This window comes from Rhinoderma darwinii, chromosome 6, assembly GCF_050947455.1.
Source record: "Rhinoderma darwinii isolate aRhiDar2 chromosome 6, aRhiDar2.hap1, whole genome shotgun sequence".
NCBI lineage: Eukaryota > Metazoa > Chordata > Amphibia > Anura > Rhinodermatidae > Rhinoderma > Rhinoderma darwinii.
In genome coordinates this window covers 56877451-56902666 of record NC_134692.1, presented here as the reverse complement: position 1 = coordinate 56902666, position 25216 = coordinate 56877451, and the positions used below count along the sequence as shown (strand labels likewise).

The window sequence follows — 25216 nt, the reverse complement described above, 5'->3', positions numbered from 1 at the left end:
AGATTACAGGAAGGGACACACCTAGTGGCGGTAACTTCACACAGAATTTGCATGGATAAAACATCTTAATTATAACAGTAAAGACCCTTTTACACAGGACAAAGATGGGGCAAAAGAGCATTCATACGAACACTCGTTCCCGATTATTGCCGTGTGTAAACAGGGCAACTATCAGCAGATGAACAAGCAAACGCTCATTCATCGGCTGATTGGAACTTTTACGCGGCCACAAAATGGTAGTCAGTCGGCAGCACATCTCCCAATGATAACAGGGAGATGTGCTACCAACATGATGCAAATGCAAGGGGATAAACTATCGTTCGTCCCCATACGTTAACAATTATTGTTCCTTGTAAATGGAGCTAACGAACGCCGATCGACTTGCTGTATTGTCGATCACTGCTCGTTTTTCTGGCCAGTATCGGGCAGTGTAAAACTACCTTAAGTAAATTAAAAAGTTGATCTAGATCAGGTATATATTCAATTAGTTTAAGTTGTTTGAAATTTAGTGTCCATTTAAGAAAACCGTATTTTATGAGCTTTCTGGTTCAGTGATCCATTAAGACAACATTCATCCTCATGCATAAAAAAATCGTCATCGTTCCCAATAGCAGTTAGTCAGAACACTGCTTTCATTTTCAAACTGTTCCGTAAGTGTACGCTGGAATGTGGTTGCTGTGGGCAACACTGACTCTTTGTTACAATAGTTCCTATGCCTGAGAGCCATTAGATACTAGTGTAATAGTCAAGAGCACCGTTTAATCCGCTCTGTTCTTCTAGTTTAGAAAGGAGAAGGCAAGTGCGTGAGCATTGTATTGGTTTCCGTTAAAAAGCTTATATTTGTGGTGTTGTTTCTGAAATTCATTTATTTTATTCTTGAAAATAGTGGAACAATTTTTATAATCCAAATAAAATAGCGGCTTAATTTTCCTCTCATAATTCATAAACTATGTAATGAACAAAAAAGCAACAACATTTAAGCCAGTTTAACATAGTGTATTATACTAAATTTCCGTAGCTCTTCAGACCCGTTAGTTAGTCCTTGTCCCCTGTAGAATGTACTGCAGGCTGCGTGAGCAGTGTTATTTGGGATTTTTCTTTTGTATAGACCTTTTTAATGTTAAGCTTTAATAAATTTTTGGCATATGCCTAATTCTTAGCACAGAAGCAATTTTGTATTTTTAACACATTTCAGTAATTGCTGTAATAATAATAATACCATGAAATTTTCATGCTTTTACTGTAAACTTGTTTGACCATCCAGGTTGGGAGCACAGATGAAGCGGGTCTCTATGCATTTATGTTAACAAACAATTACAAACAGACAATAGACCAGATTATTATTATTTTTTTATTGGTATAACGTGTTCCTCACAGAACGTATCTTTGAAGACCATGAAAATTTAGTTGAGAACTTATTGAACTGGACTCGGGATAGCCAGAACAAGCTGATGTTTGTGGAACGCATTGAGAAATACGCCTTGTTCAAAAATCCGCAAGTAAGATATATTTATATATATTTTTTTTTTATTTTTTTTACTGAGACACCACATCTAATCATATGACTTCACCTTATGGAGTTATAATAACAGAGATAATTTAATATTGTATTATTGCCTCTCTATTTTAGGAGACCATTACAAGTAGTAGTAGAAGTATAATAGGAAACTGCTGTTCATGTAATTCCTTAGTATATAAGAAACATACGGATTGTCATCCGTAGCCGTCCGTAATTATTAGCGCCCATAGACTTCTATGGAGAGTCTGTGTCGTTATTATGGTAAAAAAAGGAAATGTTCTATCCATGGCCGGCTCCAGGTTTACGTGGGCCCTTGGGCGACACAAATTACTTAGGTCCCTTTGCGGGGGAACTCACGGCGGCAATAAAATGGCAGAAAACGTCACTTTGTGCCCTCATAGACATTAGGCCCTTTTTGTGCTCCATGTAGAAGTTAGGCAGCCAGTTTGTACCCCCATAAATTTAGTGCCCTCTGTAGATAGTGCCACACAGCCCCTTCCCCCAGGTAGTGCCACACAGCCCCCTCCCTGGTAGTGCCATAGAGCCCCCTCCTCCCTGGTAGTGCCACACAGCCCCCTCCTCCCTGGTAGTGCCACACAGCCCCCCTCTCCCTGGTAGTGCCACACAGCCCCCCTCTCCCTGGTAGTGCTACACAGCCACCCTCCCTGTAGTTAGCGCCTTTTGGGATTCCCTCTAGGAGTGGAATCCACAGCCAGAGCATTGCTGATACTCTGGCTGGGGATTCCGCTTCAGGAGAAGCCCCCGCCATCACTGTCCATATATAGACCGTGTTGTCAGGGGCAACCACAGAGCCATAGTCCCGGCCAGAGCACTACTAGCACTCTGCCTGTAACTCCTGCTCTGCTCCTGACATCACTGTCTATATATGGATAGTGATGTCCGGAGCAGAGCTGAAGTCCCGGGCAGCGCACTAGTAAAGGCCCTGCTCCGGTTCCCAGCTCTGGGGAAGCCCCTGACATCACTGTCCATATACAGCTAGTGATGTCAGGGGCAACCCCAGAACCAAAATCCTGGGCAGAGTGCTACTAGCACTCTGCCTGGGACACTGCTCTGCTCCTGACAACACCGTCCATCTATGGACAGTGATGTCAGGGGCTTCCCCAGAAAAGGTCCTGAAGCAGAGCCGCTAGCGCTCTGCCTTTTACTCCTCTCCTGACATCACTGTCCATATATGGACAGTGATGCTGTGACGACGGCAGCCTCCGCACCCTGCGGCCAAGTGTGCCCCCCAAGGGTAGTGGGCCCCCGGAACATGCATTTCTATGGCACGGACACCCATCCGAAAAATTACAGAAAGGTGCCCATAGAGCTGAATGGGTCCGTAATTATGGATGGTAATTCCGAATGAAAAATACGGTCGTGTGCATAGGCACCATTCACACATTCAGGATTTTACAGATTTTTTCCAAGCAATTTCAGTTGAATGTTACTAATTTTGCATGATCCCTCCATTGACTTTAATAGAATCTGCATGTCAATTTGTAAATCCGCTGGGAAGTGGGAAGATTTCTGAGGCGGATACCCTTGACATTTTCAAGTAGAAAATCCTGAATGTGTGAACATACCCTTAATTACCCCAAAGGACACAGACTATTAAGACGCTCATCTTTCATACTGTAAAAATGTTTAAAAATTCAAAATGATGCTCTGGTAAATATATTATTTCTAACCCCCAGTTAAGGCCTCATTTGTTATCTGTATTACTTGGATTTCAAATACTGCACCCATAGAAATCTTTGAGCCTTTACTGAGCCTGCGTGCCCCATCTGCCTACAATTTTTAAGCTGCCCCCACCAACAACCCACCCTATTTCGTACCCCCCAATTTAACACAAAGGCACACAGGGGTTTTTTTCCATGAGGAAAATAAATAATTGCACACAGCTTTGTATGCAATATCATGGATGCCAAACTGGTACTTGACAGGCTTTTATGATGTGCTGATGGGCATAGCCCCTTTACCAGTAAAATAACCAGCACCTGTATTGTGCTGACAGCACCCGGTATTTGAATTTCTTGTGGCTGCACTGAACTATAACCCAAATCGCTTTCACTTTTAAAGGAAGCAATTCTGGTAATAAATATGTATAAAGTGGTTTTCTGGGTAATTACATTGATCGAGGAAGACCAAGGAAAACTCACCGAACAGCAGAAAAAAGGTGCACTCACTGGTTCTGTGCCTGGGCATGGCTAAGCTGCAGTACCAGCACTATGGATAGGCTATCAATGTGAAATATTAATGGTAACTGCAATATAAACTAATTGAAAATAAATGCGGCTGGATATACATGTTCATAGCAAGCAGCCACACTGGGAGCATTTCCATTGTCGCCTCTTTTATGTACAATAGTTTATTTTTCAGTTTATTTTTTATCTGTACCTTTGGACAAAACACCATTCGATCTGCCGGCTAAAACCTGTCATGAGATATCTGGTTCTCCGTAGATAACTATTAAAATCCTTGAAAGCTTTCTTTATTTGGAAGTGCGTGTGCATATTGAAATTCCACTGCCTCAGCTGAATCAGAACGCCATAGATAAAAGGGCAGTCGATACTTGTGGCTTTGTAATAGCTGGCTAGTCATCTTTCATGTATCACAGAGGTACTTTACTATTGAAGTGCTGAAATACCATGAATTTAAGAAGAAATGGAAGAGGGCGCTTATTCTGGCATGAGTAATTATAACTTTCTTTCTACTAATCGCTATCCGGCATCGGGGGCGTAGGTTTTTTCGAAATATCTTGTCACCTGTAATGTCTAGAGCAACGCAGCTCAATACAGTCATGGAGCTGCTAATGCACGCGTTCATGATCTACCAGTCTTCAAGGCAAAGTGTGAGTCCGGCTTACAAGAACACTGAGGCTACATGCCGGAAAGACCCAGTATATGAAACAATTCTGCAAGGCCGCAGTCCTAAAGCTGATACAACATGATAGAAAAGCCTTGTCTTTTACTTTAGCACAGCTGCCTGCTCGATTTGATTATTCCAAGAAGATCATTAGGAATAACGAGGATTCCGAGTTTCTTTTTATTTTTGCGACATACAGAGCACACTGTAATTGTGTCTCCCTTCCTTGTAATGAAATGTCTATGAAGATGAATACTATGTATAAAGCATTAAATGCTGCCATTTCCTAATAATTCTTTCAATTTCACTTTTCATTCGTCGTCTTCATCATTACCTTTAACAATTACTGCATGTTAAACTAAAGATGTGGAACGTTTATACAAGAAAAGCGGACCGAATTGCGGCAGGGATATTTCTGAAACAAAGTGCCCAGTAAGAGGATGGCCTGCCCAACATTTTACCAGGTGTACTGTACAAACGGCGGACACCATAAAAAAAAATTGCTAGAGTGTCTCCTTAATAAATAGATATGAAAAATATATTAAAGGTCAATAAAGCAAATCTGTCTAATGATCTATTTATACCCAGGACTGTAACAAAGGCACATCCACTACATCTAGAGGAAAGAAGTTTGCTATATCCTCATGCTAGGGGATTCTTTACTGTAAGAGCAGTGGGACTATGGAACTCGCTGTCGCAGGATCGTGTGATTCATTGAAAGATTTTTAAAGGGGACTTTATTTTTCTTGAAGAAGAAATACTGTTACTAGTTATGGGTATTAGATCGCTCAAGTTTAGGCCATTGGTCCAGGGATTTTCTCAGATTGACGTATTTGGAGTCATGGAAGAGGCAAATTAACCATACATGTAATCTAGTTCTAGAAGAGTAAAATTGGCTACATTCTCAGTGTTTTTACTTGTCGTTCTCTAGATAAACAATAATAGATGGACTACTGCCTTTTTTTCAACCATAATATGATAAACATTAGTTGTTGCAGTGCTGCCAAAGATGGCGGTATCTCATGTAATTTTGCAGACACACTTTTATTTTTGAGTAACGAACACAATTTGTGAGAATTACTACTACTGGCACACTGTCCCTTCCCCGGTGCAGCACGCGCCAGATTCACTAGGGGCTACAAACTCCACGTTGGACCTGGAGTTCATTTTATTGCCGCTTTTCTAAGTAAAAAAAGAAAGCTGTAAGGCTATGTTCACATCATGCTGCGCTATTTTTTTCGGTCATCTCTGCAGGATCTGCAATGGATGCCCCTAACTGAACATCCAACGCAGATGTGAGCCTGAGTGGTTACGATATTCAGGGGGAAAACATGATACATTTTATACACAATTACCTTAAAAGTTTATATTTGTAGGTAAGAATTCCACTTTGGACACTACTTTTACTATGAGCGTTCATCTAGGATATTAAGATGGGCATAAAGTACATAAAGAAAAACACAGACGTCAAGGTTTTGTATTTATTAACAATAACCGGTATAATATTACAATGCTTGAAGAGGAAAGAAAGAGATCAAGAAGGTTGACTAGGACAATACATAAGAGCAGATACAAAGTCATACAGAAGTGCTAAGGAGGAGTGTCAAGGAATGATCCAGTGGGAAATATTTTAAGGGCTTCGAGGCGAATAGACTGAACAAGAGGTTATTGAGTGTGAGAAAGGCACATCAGGAAAACACAGGATTTAGTATGCTGGTTAGACTGCCTTCCTTCTATCCACTAAGTGTACAATGTGTGGGATTTGTGGACACATTAGTGCAGAAAAAGAAAAACGAGCCATGTTTTCAGTCGTGTTAGGGAATAGTTAACAGCCCTAATAAATGTCAGCATTAGGGATTGAGATATACAGGTCATTGCCAAAAAAAATTGGACAAAAGGTTACTAATCTGAGCAAGAAAGAACGGAATCGGTCTGGTCTAATTTAGTGTCCTGTTTCTTTCATCTACTTTCCTTTGCCATTTTTAAAAGGTTGTTTTTGTTACATAACAGTGAATGTCATTGCAAATAGATATATATATATATATATATATATATATATATATATATATATAATCAGATACAGAACTGTCAGTCTTCCAGCTCTGCTGGCTTCTTATTAGCGCCTCCTACACCAGCCAACCCTTCTTTCTTTAGCTACGACCCTGCATATTCTTACTGCAAGGCCTAAAAGTAAGTTGGTTGGAAAGTTTAGAATGATTTGGTATCCGCTTCCATGTTTACTTAGACATGTCCAGTGTCTTCCCAAAGGGGCACTCTTGTCAACATTGACGGTGAGTGAAATCTTTGGGTGCCAGCTTGGATTGTGCCCTGATTCCCTCTGGCTGTTGTCTTCGCCTGCGAAAAAGACAGATTCCAGTTGGTATATCCTTAACAGTTGATTTGGCATATTGCATGTGTGGGTAGCTGTATAAATAATTTATTGTTTTGCTTAATCTTTCCTCCAAAATGCAGAAGCAATCTGACGGAGCCGTGAGTCATCCCTCCTTTTGTTAATAAATAATTTTCTCTTTCAGAACTATCTTTTAGGGAGGAAAGAGACCTCTGAGATGGCTGACCGAAATAAAGAAGTCTTATTAGAGGTGAGTGCCAATATAACAAGTTTGTGGACGTGAAAGTTATTCTCACCCTGTCAATTGAGTGATGTTTCCCTAGTTTTATTACTTTTAAAATAGTAGTTGTCAAAGAGCAAGAGTGGTAATAACCGGTGCTGCTCCTCTTCTAATCCATTTCATCCACTTTTCACCTGTGCGCTTCTTATCCCCACAACTCATCATTTCATTTCATGTCAAATTTAGCTTTTTTGTGCTTCATCTCTCTTGACAAACATTGCCTCCTTATGGCCTTCTACATGTATAGCTGGTCCTGCTAACATTACTGTCATTGTTTCCAACCGTTCCTCTTTTTAAGTATTCCTAAACATAGAATTCAGTCAATACAACCTGTAAGATGTAAATTGTTGTGACTGAGGATTATTAACCTGGCAAAAGTAATGTTCTTTTTCTACAGCTAAAAAAAAATCTGATCTGTATATGTACACCCCAAAATTTTACCCTGTGTTGTGTAAAAAACACACTTTTTGTTGGTTGGGTAAAATAGAACACAACTTACTTCGTTCACATCTGCGTCAGGATTGCGTTCGTGGGTTCAGTCAGACCTTTCCGTCAGGGGAACCCACAAACGGAAACTATAACTTTCCATTTGCATTACCATTGATTCCAATGGTAACGCGTCCGTTGCTAATGGTTTCCGTTTGTCTACATTCTGCAAGGTTTCTTCTTTTTTTGGCAGAATCTAATAGCGCATTTGACTATGCTATTGATTCCACTAAAAAAGGAAACCTTGTGGAACGGAGGCAAATAGAAAGCTTTAGCAATGGAAGCTTTACCATTGAAATCAATGGTAATGCAAACGGAAAGCTATGGTTTCCATTCGTGGTTTCACCTGACGGAACCCATGAATGGACCCCGATGCAGATGTGAATGAAGCCTGCCTTGAACCTTGATGTACGCTCAGCAGCCAATGGTCCGACGTGTGACAGAGCAATAAAAATAGTTCCTATGACAAGAAAGGACTGAGGATGGGACACAAAGTCTGAGATCTCCAACAGTATTCAGTAAATCAATAATGGCAGAGACTATTTTGCTTCTCATTGATAAAATGCACAAAGGCACATCTGGATAGCAAGGGAAAGATGGTGTCTGTTTTTTCATGCAGTTGCATTATATATTTTTCTATCCAATTGTTTCTCGTCTGGCAAACAGACTTTTATTAACTTCTCATGAGTAAAAATGCAAAAAGTAAAAGAAAGACCAGCTGCATTGTTAAAGGTATGGTGTGCCAATAAAAAATATCATCGGTAGGCAGCCATAAGTAACATTTTTATTTGTGTATGCAGATTAATGTTTGGAACAATCATATCAATTGTGATATAATTGTGTGTTAAATGTGGCGTTCCATAGGACTGTAGTTAAAGCTACTGAGTGAATTCACAGTACAAATAGCAATCTGTATGTATGTATGTATATATATATTTTGTTAGAGAATAATCTAGCAAGTCTTTGGAACGCAGTCTAATCTAATCATAGGTATATTGGGATGTAAAACCCTCCGTATGAAGGATGATGGAGGTGGATAATTTTATTTTTATTAGTCATGTTTGTGTAGCTGTGTCCTGGTAGGATCCTCAGATATGTTATGTTGTAAATTCAAGAACTTCCCCTACTTTACATCAGGGAGGATCATTTTAAATGCTTTAAATGTAAACTCAAGTAATGGAAAAATTCAGATGACCTAACTCTGTAAAGACAGCATTTGTAAGTATATAAAACTTAGATAGTATTATAAAATAAATACTTGTATTCTCAGAGGTTAAATCCTTTTCTCATAAAAAGCACATGACTAGGAATATGGCGTTTCTTTGATCCAGCAATAGTAGTGTCTTCCCACACCACGTGGTGGACACATGTCAGGTTTTCTTTTTATGTGAAAGGATCTTTGACTTCTACTCTTCTTTAAACTGATAATAATTTAGCGATGAGGGGGGTGTACTGTGAAAAGTCCAGATACAGACACATCTGGATTTGTTTCATCTCTGTTTTGTGTCTGCAGGAATGCTTCTGTGGTAGTTCAGTAACTGTCCCAGAAATAGAGGGAGTCCTGTGGCTGAAGGATGATGGAAAGAAGTCCTGGAAGAAGAGATATTTCCTACTCCGAGCATCTGGTATTTACTATGTACCAAAAGGGAAAGCAAAGGTGAGGAAACCCCAGAGATCGAATTATAGATGTATACTAGGCATCCATGACCCTATGGCTACCACATACATCAGTGATGTCTTCTGCTCACAATTCATGTTTATTACAGTTAGATCATACATGCTAGAAACTGTGTCCAGTATTGAATAAAGTAGAGATTCGTAGACGACGTTTTTCATAAATACCACTTGTTATTGGTCCATGCAGGGCAGTACAGTTCTAAGACAATGTTTGGGCTTGGATTCTGTATTTTGCTGTACGCTGTTTGAGCCAGGATGGAGATCAGAACCAAGGAGCACAGCAGTGTAACACTATGGTGGTCTGGGGAAACCGTAACTGACAATGTTCATTTTCTTTGGCTGTTGTTGAGTTTAGCCCCTATAAGACGGTGCGATTATCGCACAAATTTATGTATAATCGTTCGGATGTAAGAGGTATTCGCCACGTGTAATAGCGTGCAACAATGAGCGATAAATTGTTGGGTTTCCGTGGATCGGCCACATCTACCTGAATTAAAGATTGTTTGTCGCCACCACATTTGCTAGTCTAATCAGAAGTCTTCCAGTTGTTAGCAGTTCAGAGATGAGGTGTGGGCGAACAAGCAACGATTGCAGTAACCACACAACTGTGAAAATCTTTTGAAATTGTCACGTGTAATAGACAGTTTTTCGAACGCAAATGACTCGCTAAATTATTGCTAGTCGCTTGTTCATGAAAGAATATCTGGCCGTCTAATAGGACCCGTACACTGTGGCCTTATAAACAATGCAAATCTAGATCTGCAATCAAATTCACCTTGAAGTCCATTGGCATTTAGTTCACATACTCAACCTAAGATCTTTAATCGAGATTATATAGTACAATTCACACTGGTGCATTTTATTGTTACAGAAGTAGGTTATTTTTTTCTTAATCAGATTGTGCAAATGACATCTACTACTTTAAATATTCATTTATTTATACATTAGGGCTAGTTCACACTGAGTTTTTTGGCGCTGTTTTTGATGCCGAAACCACGCCAAAAAATGTCAAATTACCTTCCATTGATTTCAATGGGAGGCGGAGGCGTTTTTTCCCACGACTGGAAAAAAGCGTCATTCTCTTTCTTCCCGCGGTTCCGTCTCCGACCTCTTATTGAAATCAATGGGAGACCGAGAAAGCGTTTTTTACGGCGATCAATGGCCGCAGCTGAAAAACGCTGCAAAGAAAGTGCAGGCAGGGCAAAAATCTGACTTTTTCTGCCTGCAAAAAACATATATATTTATTATTTCTGCAAATTATATTTTAATGAATAATTCAATTACTTTGCCCTAAGATGTACGTTTCACAGCTTCTTTTATAGACCATTCCATATGGATCGTCTGCTTGGAAAGTACATTGATATGTTTATTGCCTAATTTGTTTACTCGCGGCTTGTCTGTAACATTACATTCTTGTCGTTCTTAGGCATCTCGAGACCTTGTCTGCTTCCTTCAGCTGGATCATGTCAATGTTTACTATGGTCAGGAGTATCGGAGCAAGTACAAAGCTCCTACAGACTACTGCCTGGTATTGAAGGTAAGGTTTTATTACTGGTCCTCCGTAATTTCCTCATAGAGGAATGTCCTGAAGAGAGATTATGTAACACATTTCTCTAATCTGGTTGGCATAAACAACTTTATTTATTGGGGAAGGAACTGGCTTGTTTTATTTGCAGCTCCTGCAAATGTATTGGCCACAGAGGCTTCAGTTTTATATCCGTAGTGGAATTCGCTTACAAGATTTTATAGTAGTCGTCCAAGACTAAAATTTTTGTGGATGTACTGCCACCTAGTGGTAAAGATGGAACAATCGCGATTGCCAAATTTTTGGTATTAATTTTCGATCGGCTCCATTGGAACATCCCCCTAAGCTTTTATTATTACAGCTAGCTCAAGCAATTTTCATTTTTGACTGTTAACATAATGCGGTTTGGACACCAGATTGGTTTTTAGGGGTCTAAGGAGCTCTCATCCTAAGGTGTTCATAGGGTTCTCAAATAATTTTTCTTAAAATACCATTAACTTAACCCTATTTTTGTTAAAAAAAAATAAATACACTTATCTGAAACCACATATTTTGATGTTGCCATAGTCTTTGTAAGAAACAAATGATATTAATATTATTATATAACGATTACTGATATATTAAGATAATATTAATGTTATATTAAAGGGTAACTAAACGTTCAACAAACTTCTGACATGTTATAGTGACATGTCAGAAGTTTTGATTGGTGAGTCCGAGCACTGATTCCCCCACCAATCGCTAAAATGAAGCGGCAGAAGTGCTCGTGTGAGATATCAATATAGCGGTGTACAGGCTCAATAGAAAGTCTATGAGCTCGTACACCGCTACATCGGCTTTTTCCGGAAAAAGCCGATCAGAAACGAAGTGGCTCAGCGCTCGCACGAGTGCTTCTGCCGCTTTGTTTTAGCGATTGGTGGGGGTCTCAGTGCTCGGACCCCCACCAATCAAAACTTCTGACATGTCACTATGACATATCAGAAGTTTGTTGAACGTTTAGTTACCCTTTAATATTATATCTACCTTCCTATATTCTGATTTTTCTCCTTGTTTATGCATTCTATAATCACTTGTTTTTTTGCCTTTCCTTTTTTCAATTTGCATTGTACACCATGTAACGTATTTACATTTATGTATCACTGCCCTATCAAATGATCGGGAATATTCTCTGTTTTTGTAAGTTCATAAATGTGCAATTTAAAAATAAAAACACATTTACTAATAGATAATGTTAAAATGTTTTGCTCTGGATACCTTGTCTGCCGCACACTGTAAAATTGGCCTCCGGGTCTTGCGAATAGGGCCCAGAGGTAAAACGTTTTAGGGATAAAATATTCAGACTGGCGTTTCACATGCCGGTCTTAATCTAAAACAAGCTGGAGTAAGAGGTGCCGTGAGTTATTAAGAGGTGCGCATGCCTTAATAAAGTAGGTGCATCTCTGGGTGTTCGTGTGGTAGAAAGTAAAAGCTACGGCAGCTATGAGCTGGCGTAGAATTGTGCAATAATTTACACCAGTTTCTGGCATAAACGTTATTACATTTCTTGGGCCATGGGTTACCAAGAACTATCCATATGGAGACAGATACCTACTACACCGCTAGCTTCTTACTTGTGAAATATTGATGTGTATGCATATCAATTCTTTTTTTTACAGCATCCACAAATTCAGAAAAAGTCTCAGTATATCAAATATCTGTGCTGTGATGATGTCCGAACATTACACCAGTGGGTTAATGGACTCCGAATAGCAAAGGTAATTTTTGTTATTCCTAAAGTTTACCTGTCTTCTTACATAAGCCCAGGGGCAAGAGTGTTCAGCACAATGACTTCTTCTGAATGCTATGGCTTCATCTATTTAGCAACAGTGAAAGAAGCAGTGATCAGTTTACTGATTCCTTTAGATCATGATACATAATGAATATGCAAACATCATGCAAACTAACCCCAAAAGAACCCGCAACGGTCAGGCGACTAAAAGCTGCCCAGGGCATGTGACTCTCCACTAAGGTCATAAGAATGTTGTAATGCGATAATGATTGATTCTTGAAAAATATTACCTTGTAATTGTGTGAAGGCGTCTTCTGGCAGCACGCTGGAATGAGCGAACACATAAAACATCAAAGCAAATAAAACCTTTAGGCATTTTCTTCCAATGTATATACCTACTTTCTTAGGCCAGGTTCACACCTGCATGGCATGGAGCACAACAGGGGAAAACCGGAAGTGACCATTCCGTTGCACCACGGACACCACTGGCGGGCGACGGAACCCATTGACTTTAATGGCTACCATCAGCTTTCCATCAGGGTATCCGTGTTTTTACCAGAAACAATAGCGTGAACAGAATGCTGCGCCTTTTTTTCCCTGTAATCTCTGCCTTATCTAACGGAGCCTCCAACGCAGATGTGAACAGAGCCTTAGATTTTGCACAACCATTTCTAAGTGTTGTCAATTGACATATGTATGTTTAACTACTGTGATTTATATGGCTTTATTTCTATTTTATTATGTTTTACATTTTGTTTGGTAATAACACACTGACATTTCCCTTGTCATTGTAGTATGGGAAGCAGCTTTACACCAATTATCAGGAAGCCTTGAAGAGAACAGAAGCTGCTTATGACTGGACATCTTTGTCGAGCTCCAGCATGAAATCTGGGTCCAGCTCTTCTAGTTTACCAGGTATAGTGGAAGCTTCCATGTTGGGTAACATTTTTGCCATGAGGATATTTATTGTAATATGCATCAAAAGTGATGCATATTGTCCTTCTTCTGTAAAATAACACTTCGGTTCCACATTTAGATTCTATAGAATATGGGCCACACTCGGAGTAGTTGTGAGGTGCCTGATGAAAGGGATTTCCCGCATCAATAATAGAAAATAATCACGGCACTCTCTTCAGTAATCTCATGAATTAAGGTGACTTTTATTGGATTCACAATTAAACCGGCTTTTTTCCAAAAAAGTGCAAAGAAATATGAGCTAAGCGACAAATATAAGGACGTTTCAGTCCTGCAGGACCTTACTCTCCAAGTCACAAATTGGAGCAGTGTAGCAGGTATGGAGTTGGCGCTTCAAACACCAAGTAGATTGGTGATTGTGTAGATTAGTCCTAGGCATTTGGATTAGTCTATATGCAATAACCAGTCGTACAAGTGCCTAATGTGTATCTCTGGTAAACTATAAAGTTCTATATTTTGAACACAGAACGGGAATGCATTAGACCTAAGCACAGAGGGACCTATACTCCACATAGGTTTAAGTTATGCATGTGGTGTTGTGCCTTGCCTGCCATCATTTTTTGCCATACAAAGATAACATACGCATATGTTGGCAGTAGACGAAACCTACAGTCCAAAGCTACCGCCTTGCTAGATGCCCATTCACATTTAATCAAAATGAACATATTTTATACCATAAAGTATTGTTATTTTATCCTATTGTCTCTTTTCGTTATACAGAATCCCAGTCAAACCATTCAAACCAATCAGATAGCGGACTCTCTGATTCGCTGGCAACCAGTCATGTGCGCTCCCAGAGCATTGTCAGCTCGATCTTCTCTGAAGCCTGGAAGAGAGGAACCCAGCTGGAGGAATCCAGCAAGGTAGCAACGCCTGCAGATAATGCCCATGCATTAGCAGCAGGGATGCATGACTAGCAGGCTGATGGTTTCTTCAATTATAATTTCTGTGCCCCACGCCTGATTTCCCATTCCATAATGTAGATTACTGTATAGTGTCGGTCATTTCAGCATAGATTATATCAAATCATTGCCATTTGTTTTGTGGTCATGTGGTCATTCCACTAGGCAAGTTTGTAGACCATTGCTGAAACCTCTTTGAGAACAATTTGATTTACAGTCCCAATCTGATTCACAAATTAAATTAGTTGAAAATATGAAATATATTTATACATCTCATTGTAATATGGGAAATCCTAATGAATGGGGTCAGCGTATACATATTTGCATCATGTTGCTGTTCTGTCGCCACGCATTTTGTTTCACTGCTCGTGTTTCTCCTGTTGCCTCATTGTCCCAGGTTCCAAATGTGAAGCCCACCACGGCTAAGGCCATCAAGCCCACAGCGATTTGTACGGGGCAGTATTAAGGTCAGGGGTCATATCAAAAAGCACATTTAACTTGGATGATGTTAACTGGAGTTTTCCAGACTAACTTTCTAAAAAAATAAATAAATCAATAAATCCTTAATCCTTTCTTGAAAACATGAACCTTAACACAAGCACCCCCTGGCTTCTGGTTAACATTTTGTTTTATTTCTTGCCCAAATATTAGTCTTTTATAATCTAAATGTTGCCAGATATGTTGTCTGGCCTTCTTTGTGGAGGTGCCCCAAAAAACAAAAGTTACTAAGCGTGGATAAAATCAAAGTCTATATTTGTGTGCTGATGACTACTATTCTGCAGTACATATGCGGTTATTCGGCCTTAACATCAACTTTTATGAGTAACTTAAGGGGGAACTCCAAACTCTTCTGAAGCTCATTTGGCTTAGTACTTTTTCGGTCAGTTACCTAATGAGGCAAAACTAAAAAGTGGCCAACACTGAAGAAAATAAATAGCAAGTAAGCAGGACGGTAGCTTTAATATTATTTAGACCTCAACTGGAATTCTGCATTAGATGTAGATAAGCAATCCTCTCCTTGCAGTTACAGTCCTCGAGACATTTGAACACTGTACAAATTAGTAACTGGGAGCAATGAATATGCTTGGATATTTTAGCCCCTTTTTTAGTCATATTTGTTTAGGTACATTTCATATATTGAGCTGCAGACTGCGATTGTATTCTGACCTGCAATGTGAGGTTTTAGTAGAACAGTACGTGACTTTTAGGTACTATATAGATGACAAAGCATACAATTAGAGTACCGTTTTATTATCAAGGCATAGAACCGGAGGCTAACTGATATATATGGATGTATAATAAATAATATAAATATAATGGATGAAAAATAAATACAGCTAGAGAGCGAGGACTGTCATACTGGGACACAGAGGACTATTCTTCTCTTTCCAACTGGCTGCCGAGGGAATGCTACGTCTTTTCTAGGGCCTCCTTTTTGCAGTGTAGGAATGCCAGTTATGTTCTGCTTAACTTGCCTCTTCTCACCCATCCTCCTCCGTCTTTCTTTACGCTTTTAGGCTTTGTTCACACCATATTTTTTTATTTATTTTTTACAGCCATCTTTTTTTGACCAAAATACATTAATAAATGGATATTACAACGGATTCCGTTTATTTAAATGGGATTTGTTTTTTCAGAATATTTTTCTAAAATGCATTAGTTGTCATCCATTGCGATGTTAAACATTTCTATACATCCTGAACAGCACAAAGAAAAAAAATGTTTACTATATGTCCTTGTTGGACAACGGATATCAAAAATTGTACTGCACTACTACTGCTTTTATGTCCTTTTTCCCATTGGTCAAAATGTGTTTGAAATGTGTAAAAGAAAAAGGACAAAGTACAATTGTGCACATTCAGTGTATGAACATTTTATGGAAAAAAAAATGATACTTTTCCGCTAGTTCATCAGTCTTTTTAGAAGTTAAAATTTGTAAAAAGAAATGAAAAAAACAAAATCCCATTCTGTGTGAACATAGCCTTACTTGTAATTCTGTCCTTGCCCTGCAAGTATCATGTGTCAAAGTTACGGATGTGCATTCATGTTTCCATGTATTTGTACTTTTGTATGTTTGTTTGTTTTTTAATTCTATACCCCATGACTATTTACTGGTGTTTATCTTCCAGTACTGGACATAGTAATTGTTTCGTAACTGTATATATAATATCTACACGCTGTTAAAGATGTTGCTTGATGCAGTTCATAGGCAAGCATGCATACAAATCTATACAGAGAGTTTCTATCTTTCTTCCTCCATGTGTTTTCTTTGTTTTAACAAAATGCTGTGTTATGGTGCAATTTATTGAATCATTGCATGTAATTGACTATATTCATGTGTCTTTTTCTGTTGTCATTCTAGGCTCGCATTGAAACCCTAACGCGTCCCTTAACTTCATTGGCCCCACAGTCACAGGTCCAGATAAGAGCTGTGTCTCCACATGCTTTATCGCAACCCTCACCACTTGCACCACCACCTCCTCCTCCACCGCCACCTCCGCCACCACCACCCCCACCTCCTCCGCCACTTCCCACACAAACCAAATCTGCCCCAATACTGTTTGCAAAGTATAGTACTATCACAAGATTACAAAATGCTGCCCAATATCCAGGGCCTCATTTCAAGGCACCGTCCACTAGCCAAGGCAGTCAACACACTACACTAAGTACAAAACCTCAAATGGTTGTCACCCCAAATGGAGCTATTCCTCCACCTCCTCCTCCTCCCCCTCCTCCCCCACCACCTCCCCCTGGTTCAGCTATGGCAATGCTAAAACCTAACCCCTGTACATCATCCACACCTCAGTTTACACCACCACCACCTCCCGTAAAGATTAGTCAAGTCCCACAGAATAACACTATCCAGACTGCTCAGCCTCCTCCACCCCCACCATTACCACCACCCCCTCCTCCGCCTCCATCCCAAGCTCCAGTTAAACAGTTTATGCCTGTAAGTAAAATGATTGCCCCTGTTGTTAATCCACCAAATGCAGCCCTAGGACCACCTACGGCACCGAAAAAGCAGTTAAATTTTACTCTTTCCCAAATTCAACCTTTAGTATCTACATCAGCCCCAACTGCTCCTACACCACCTCCAACATTACCAAAGCAGCAAAGCTTCTCCGCCAAGCCTCTTTCCTCTCCACAGTCAGCCATGCCATCGGTTAAGCACATTGTTAGTCAGTTTCCACCACCACCTCCATCCGAAACGTCTAAGCCAGCAACGCCAAGTTCTGTTCCTCAGTCTCCACCAGCTGTGAAAGCAAAACCAAAATGGCAGCCATTTTCTGTTCCATCACCAGAATTTCCTCCTCCTCCTCCTGAAAGTAGCTTGGCATTACTTCCTCCACCGCCCCCACCACCCCCACCCCCTCCTTCGACATCCCCTGTTCCACCATCTTCCCCGACACTAGACAAAACCGGGTCCCCTGTTAAGAAATCATCTAAGACATCAAGTCCTGGGGGGAAAAAACCTCCACCCACACCGCAGCGAAATTCTAGTATTAAGTCTAATAGTTCTGCTGAGTATCATGAATCCAAGAAGACATCTGTGGACAGCCTTGTGTGTAAATTTTCAGAGTCTCCTGGATCTCCTTCTAAAGAGTCATTACCCCCTCCAGCAGCTCCACCAAAACCGGTTAAACTTAATCTTTCAGGGGTGAACTTGCCGATGGTTTTTCAACAAGGAAATATCTCTGCCCAAATGTTGCCAACAGCGAAAGAACACACCACAGAATTTCCATCTCCTCCGTCTGATTCTGAGTCTGAATTTCCACCTCCACCTGCAGATATTGAGCTTCTACCCCCTCCGCCTCCACCTGTAGATGCCCCACCAATGCTGTTTTCTGGGAATACCTCACCAAAAGTAGCAGTAGTGAATCCACAGCCCCAGACATGGTCCAAATCATCTGTAAAGAAAGCTCCACCTCCTACTAGGCCAAAACGGAATGATAGCATGAGGCTAATGCAAGCTGAAATCACAGAACCTACCCCCATCAGTCCTCAAGCCCCAACTTCGCCCAAGCCAGGCCTTAGTGTACAGCCTGGATTCCTTGCTGACCTAAACAAGACTCTGCAGCGAAAATCTATTACGCGACATAGTTCTCTGTCTTCGGCCCGCTTATCAAGGCCTGAACCTACCGCAACTATGGATGATATGGTATTGCCTCCACCACCACCAGAACTTTTAGGTGAACATCAAAAATCTAATTGTTATGGAGGCAGCCATTTATCAGGCTATGCAACATTACGAAGGGGACCACCACCAGCCCCACCTAAAAGAGACCAGAATACCAAACTTTCTAGAGACTGGTAACCTATGTCATATACACTTTATGGACTTGTTGCACACCCAGCTGACTAATGTACTATTAATTTAGACTCCTTGTATCATAATATCCAATCAAGCAATGCCGTTTCAGGATAAGGGTCATTGTGCACTTTGCTAAACAGAAACAGTATCTGGTGATCCATAACTATTCCCAGTATGGACAGGACCAAAACTCTATTCATAATCTACATATAATGAAATCTTTTTGTAGTGTACGTTGGTGTGCAGTGTGTCTCTGCATGTATTCCTACAATACGCATATAATTCTGTAAGTAATAATATAGCAGCTGTAAAATAAAAGATAACAAGAATGTTTTATTTCAATATGTTGGTTTCCAGTCAACTACAAGGAATAGTATACGATCATCAAACTTCATACTTGGTGCAAAAGCCTCAAGAAAGACTTAACACTATTATTTTTTATGAGCTTGTAATCTGGTTCAGCAAAAGTGGCCAGTAAGTTCCATAAATCACAAACTGAGGTCTGCCTTAATTGCAAAGGGGTGCTAATGTCATGTGTGTATTAGGTTATCAGAATTGCTTCATCCTACTTCAGATATATCTCGGGTTACAGTATAGTGTAGCATATGCAGTCACTCATTTCTTTATATATAATAACTTAATTTATCCCTATAAAGTTCTACGTGAAGTGGTCTGTCTCCGCTTATCTTCTAACCTGACTGGTCAATGTGCACAGTTATAAGCTGCACATATTATCCTTTGCAGGTGACTTGGTATTTTACATTTTCGGTCATATGCAGAAAGAATTAGAGGGAAGCTTCCCTCTCCCTGTCTTTCATGTTTTAGTTTTATGTTTGTTTTTTTGATCCAGTTACTTCCTTAATGATCTTCCATGCTTCAGACTGAAATAACCAGTAGAATGATTGTGGTACATTTACCCGGAAAGTAATTCACTAAATTTCTTCACTAGCAAGATGCAGGGCAAACTTTGCAGATTCTCTTTTTTTTTACGGACAGTGAGCCATGACAGGAAAAATGTATTTAGATTTTATCTTGACTTGGAAACTCCCAGTGCCGTGAGACAAATGACCGACCATTAAAAGGGGGTTGCGTGAGATTATAAAAGAGGGCATGCTTTTTTTTCAGTAATATTCACATAGACCAGAATGACACTTTTAGGACAATAAAAAGGCTGCCTTTTTTTTTTTTTTTTTCAAACAAGCACTTTAACAATACTAACATAAGAGGATGGTCATTTGTATACAAAATGGGAAAAGGGCCAGAATGTGGCTTGTCATCTATCCAAAATAAGTTATGAGAGGACCCCTATAGCGTTGATGTATTCGTCATGCCATCTTTTTTAAATGCACATTGCAGTTTCTCAAAGAAGTTTTGCCCATTTCTACCTGGTCCTGTCCCCTCGCTCAGCCATATCTCCCTCTGTGTGTGCATTTATAAAATCACCGGGCGCTTTTGTTCCAATCTGGTGGCTAACTGAGCTGCGCTCCGGTAGGCTGCAGGGCAACGTGTCATATATTACATACATTTTATGGTGTGTGGAGCATGATGTATAACACAATGTCCTTCAGCCTACGGAAGAGCCGCTCAATTAGGCTCAGTATTGGAGGAAAAATGGCAGCAGATAGGCTGTGGGAGGGAAGAGAGAAGCAGGGCTCCAAAATGTGCCTTTAATTACAGTAGGGACGCCATTTCTAAAGTGAAGTTAATTCCAGAAATTCTTCTTTATGTAAACAAGCTCCTTTTTTTGCATTATGCGTCATTGTTGCAAAAGTAACAACATATAACCTGCCAAAAGTTCACCTTGTTGTAGAGCTCCTGTAGATCAGGTCTTAGTGAAGCCCCCCCCCCTCCATGCAGGGGTCTGCCCATTGTGACACCACTGTCTTTATAGTGGTTCCTCTGTGGTATAATCGTAATCTCTAGCCCTTGAAAAGAGAAGTGGAGGTAAATTGTTTTTGTAACATTAAGTCATTTGCATGTCCTCACTTTCATGACCAATCCCAAAAACAAGGCCTTTAGCCCCCTTTTTAAAGGATAGTACACATCTTTACTTTTTATTCCTTTGGCTAGCTATTTAACTAGCACTGCTGGTGTAAAGCACAGATGATATGGAAACCAGGGTTCCATGGCTTAGAATATGGGCAGCCACTAGATGGGAATAATTAAGGGGGGAAAAGCCTTTGATTTGGAGAATTGTGATGGAAGTGTTGACATGAAAACCCTCTTGTTCTAGAAAGGCCATAGAGTACTTTAGTCTTTCAGTAGGGGCTTTTTTGTTATTTTCAGCCCATTCAACCATAATTTTACTGGCTAATGCAGTGGAAACCCTATCACACTTTGACTGGTTTGCCTCTAATTGATACCGGACCCTTCTTATCAGCTTCTTTACCTCCCACTCCTTTTCTTCCACTGGTGGTCACTACGAAGAACCTATAAGGGTGCCCATACGCAATGTGGCCAAGCCGCAGTAATTGCCACGCGAACGTAAACTGCAGAGCAAAAACCGCACGTAGTGTACTGAAATTGGTGGAATTTTACGGCAAGTACAACGAAGCACATAAAAAACGTGCTTCACTTTTACTTCAACCGCGCGCCTCTTTTGCCGCACCGCTCTCACGCGTGCTGAAATTACCATGGCTCGGCCACACCATGTACTAGCACCCTAAAAGAGGTAATTCTAGTAACCTGATTATTCAAACAAAAGGTGACCGTGTTAGGAATATTGGATGTTTCATATTCATGTCATTCTGTTTTTTCATGTATATTTAAAATTGCATATAAATATTAATGATTTAAAATAAAATAGAAAAAAAAGTGCCACCGGCTGGGCCCTGGAAGATATTTATTCTAATTAAGTAATAGAGAATGTGGCAGCTCTGTATGTTTAAACTCATATAAAGGTATTACAACACATGGTGCCATCTTTTCTTGTCTTTTGCAAACAAAACTAATTTTGTCCTAATGTATTTAAGTATGTAAAAGATTCCAGACCTTGACAGAATAGAAAACATGAAATTTCCATTATTCCTTGAAAACTGTTTATTAAGTGCAAACTTTTTTCCACCGGACAGTCTACCACCCCCATATGCCCCTGAAAAAAAATGTCTCTAAGACGTTGCTATTAGAAGTATATTTACTTTGTCAATGATGAACATAACTTTTTTACAAGAGCATGTTACATTACACTAAAACCACGGAACTACAAAGTACAGCTTTAAGTAAAGCGTAACACTGAGGGGGGGGGTGTTGTAAACTGCAAATTTTATAGAAGACAACTGCTTGCTTTTGGTAAACATGCACTAGATTGATCAAAGTGAACCGCTGATGTGTTGCTTTATGTCAATACATATTAGCATCTTGTTGATGAATAACCACCACAGTATGAGATAAATCGTTCAATACACACTTAAGGCGTATGTACAGACACATTTTAGTCTAATTTCCAGTTTACTTTTAGGCCCCATGCACACGAACGTGCTTTTGCGGCCGCAATTCCCCCGAAAATCCACGGGAGAATTGCGGCCCCATTCATTCCTATGGGGCCATGCACATGACCATGGTTTCCACGGCTCATAGCAAATAATGGCCGCGGCCATGTGCACGGCCTGCGATTGTGACACTCCGTTCCCGGCCGACTCGAAAATCACGGCCGTGCACATGGCTACGGTCGTGTGCATGAGGTCTAACCGGTAGGAAATGTCTGAATATCCAGCTAGAAAATTTATAGAAATATTGCAGCATTTGGGTACAGAGGAATAGCTGCAGTTCTCATTGGTACTTTACGGTCAGTTCAGATTGGAGTTTAGGCCTCCTGGGTACAAATTACAGAATCACTTTGCTTATGTGCTTGGTAATATATTATATGTGATTTCTGTTCTGTGAATGTCTGTAGGCGGTTGAAACGCCCATGTGACAGGATCCTTAATCATACAAGATCCTTTTTTGTTCTGCTGAATTAAAGTGACCTAGTAAAAGTGAGAGCTACAACTGAGTCATTACATTATTAAGCTATTTTTATTAACTATTTTTATTGTATATACATTTAAGTAAAGCATTGGCTCTAATAATGTTGTGGGAAATGGTAACTATGCTCACTGTTGCTGTACAGTCTAATCTTCTCTCCCTGCATATTCATTTAATATTGCTGAAAGTATCTGCAAGACATATACAATAAAAATACACTGACAAGATGTAACCTGTATCTTTGTTGTGATGTTCCAGGTTTCATATGTAAAATTTTGTTTGATTCATCCCATGATGTAACATGAATCACTGTATTTTTAGTGTTCGAGGCAGGGTTGCCAACCTCCACCTCAGAAATGTATGGACAACCAAAATTTTTATGGACACATTAAAAAAAACATTGCCTGTGCAGTGTTCTAGGAGTAACTCACCACTCGCAGCCTCGCCTGTAGCTTTCCCCCGCTAACTTAGGTGATGTTTTCTATGATTAGTAGGTCACTTTCCCTTTTTTTTTCTCCATCCGGCCCAGACCGCTGTGACAACTTATTCCAGCCACGACTTGTCTTTGCAGAATTTCACACTCAGACATGTTGGTTTCTCGCTTTTCCAGCACCCTCCCCACCTATACCCCATCCTCTGAACAAACTCATCATCCACAGTGCCCCAGATGGTAATAATGATCCCTCAATGCTCAACACAATTAAAGTGCACCATCAGTAACTGTGCCCCCTGCAGATAACACCACACACGGCACGGTTGTAGATAGTGCCACACAGCCCCCCCCCTTATAGATAGCACCACACCGCTCCCCCCCCCCCCTGTAGATAGCACCACATAGGATACCAAGTATCTGACATAAAGAAATAAATTAGTAGTAAATATTACTTGCATTTCAGTGTGACTGTGGTTCCTGACTTTCTTTGCAAAGATGATCCATTTGTGGTGCATACAAGGCTGCTGAATACCAGCTTGGTGGGTGCACATGGGATAGACCGCTGCTACTGAACACCAGCTGGGGAGGGTGTATAGGAGAGAACACGGCTACTGAACACCAGATTGGGGGTTACACATAAGAGAGACCGTTACTACTGAAGGTCAGCTGGGGGTGCTGCACACGGAAGAGACCACGGCTACTGAACACTTAACTAAGGGGGAACTGCACACACAGGAGAGACTGTGGCTACTGAATACCAGCTTGGGGGTTCATATAGGAGAGACCCCGGATACTAAACATCAGATTTCAGGGGTGCACATAGGAGAGACCATGGCTACTGAACACCAGCTTGGTGGGGGGTGCACATAGGAGAGAACACTGCCAACTTTTTCTTTCACAGAGTGGTTACTGAACTTCATCCTTGCAGTGCTGTTCTCCAAGAGAGAGCAGGGCTGCATTGTGTGCTTGTCAAGTGTTCAGAAGTGACAAACACAATGAAGCACTGCTCTCTCTCCCTGTGCTCAGCACTGCCAAGCACCCAATGGTGCTGGACACCAGGAGAGGGAAGTGTTCCAGCAAACCATGCCCCAAGTGCCGAGTGTGGCACGAAGGCCACAGGTTGCTGACCCCTGCCATAGACTTTGAATGGGGCAGCAGCTCACACGCTCGACCGCTGATCCATTCAATGCCCTCATTACGTTCTACCGATTGGTGGACATCCCATCGTTGGGGGCCCCCAGCAGTCAGACATCTGCAGATACAGTTTGTTGTTGGATAACTTTGCAGAAATTTTTTTCTGCTCTGTGGGATTCTACTTGGTGCATTCTGTTAGCTGTCAAGCGTTTCTGTTTTGAGTCGCTGCCCTTCCAGTTCATGCAGCTACACATGCAGACCTGTTCACATGATGTTCTCTCTGCAATACAAATGCTTTCTTGGCTCAAGTTTAGGTACCTTCCCCATGAAAAATAAGATAGCACATGAAGCCAGGCAGCTTCAGAATAAAAATCTGAAATTAATAAGTTGCCAAAGAAAGACAAAATAACCTAAAAATATTTTTTAAAACTGAAATCATTGGCCTCCTTAGAAATAATCTGCGGGGGCTTGGCTTAGGCATGGCGGTGTGAGGACGCGTGTGTCTGTAGCTCCGGACTCACCAAGCCAAAAATCGCCCGACAGGGCTTACTCACCAGTCTCCCGACTCAGCATGACCAGGGGGAAACACCGCAGGAACCTCCCGCCGCCTCGGGCACCCCTTCCATCGGCTGGTTTCTCCGGTCCACTCTGGATGGCACTCCACAGCGGTCCTCATCATCTCCTCCTGTAGGCCGCATCCAGACTCTGTCGTCGCGTGGGCATACCCCGCCTTCCTCCCCCTCCGGCGGCTACAGACCGGCGATCGCTCCCAAGCCCCTGGAGGAGAGATGTCGTCTGCAGAAAGAGGTCAGTGTGGGACGGAATTCTCAGGGCCAACCCCACCGGCCCCGGCAGAGGCCATTCCCCATCTCCAGCCCCAGCCAGCACCCGGACGCGGGGTCTCTAACACGGCGCCGATGGGCAGGGTGCATGAGGCGCCATTTCTACCACCCGTGCAGCGGCAGGCAACAGCACCAGACAGACAGCAGAGTCGGAATGCCGGACATTTTCCAGGGGACCCCCA

The 25216-nt window shown here is 41.0% G+C and overlaps 1 protein-coding gene across 4 annotated transcripts in view; it reads left to right on the top strand.

The window, feature by feature from the left end:
- Window positions 1-22852, top strand: part of RAPH1 (Ras association (RalGDS/AF-6) and pleckstrin homology domains 1) — a 137640-nt gene extending 114788 nt beyond the window's left edge. For 3 of the 4 annotated variants that reach the window (XM_075829833.1, XM_075829830.1, XM_075829831.1), the window contains 8 exons: window positions 1378-1499; window positions 6922-6987; window positions 9017-9160; window positions 10607-10717; window positions 12361-12459; window positions 13268-13388; window positions 14169-14311; window positions 16713-22852. In XM_075829833.1, the coding sequence (XP_075685948.1) occupies window positions 1378-1499; window positions 6922-6987; window positions 9017-9160; window positions 10607-10717; window positions 12361-12459; window positions 13268-13388; window positions 14169-14311; window positions 16713-18665 (2759 nt within the window). In that variant the 3' untranslated portion in view covers window positions 18666-22852. Of the gene's footprint in view, window positions 1-1377; window positions 1500-6921; window positions 6988-9016; window positions 9161-10606; window positions 10718-12360; window positions 12460-13267; window positions 13389-14168; window positions 14312-14747; window positions 14818-16712 lie in introns of all 4 variants that reach the window. The other variant, XM_075829834.1, reaches the window with a different exon arrangement.
- Window positions 22853-25216: the final 2364 nt, after the last annotated feature.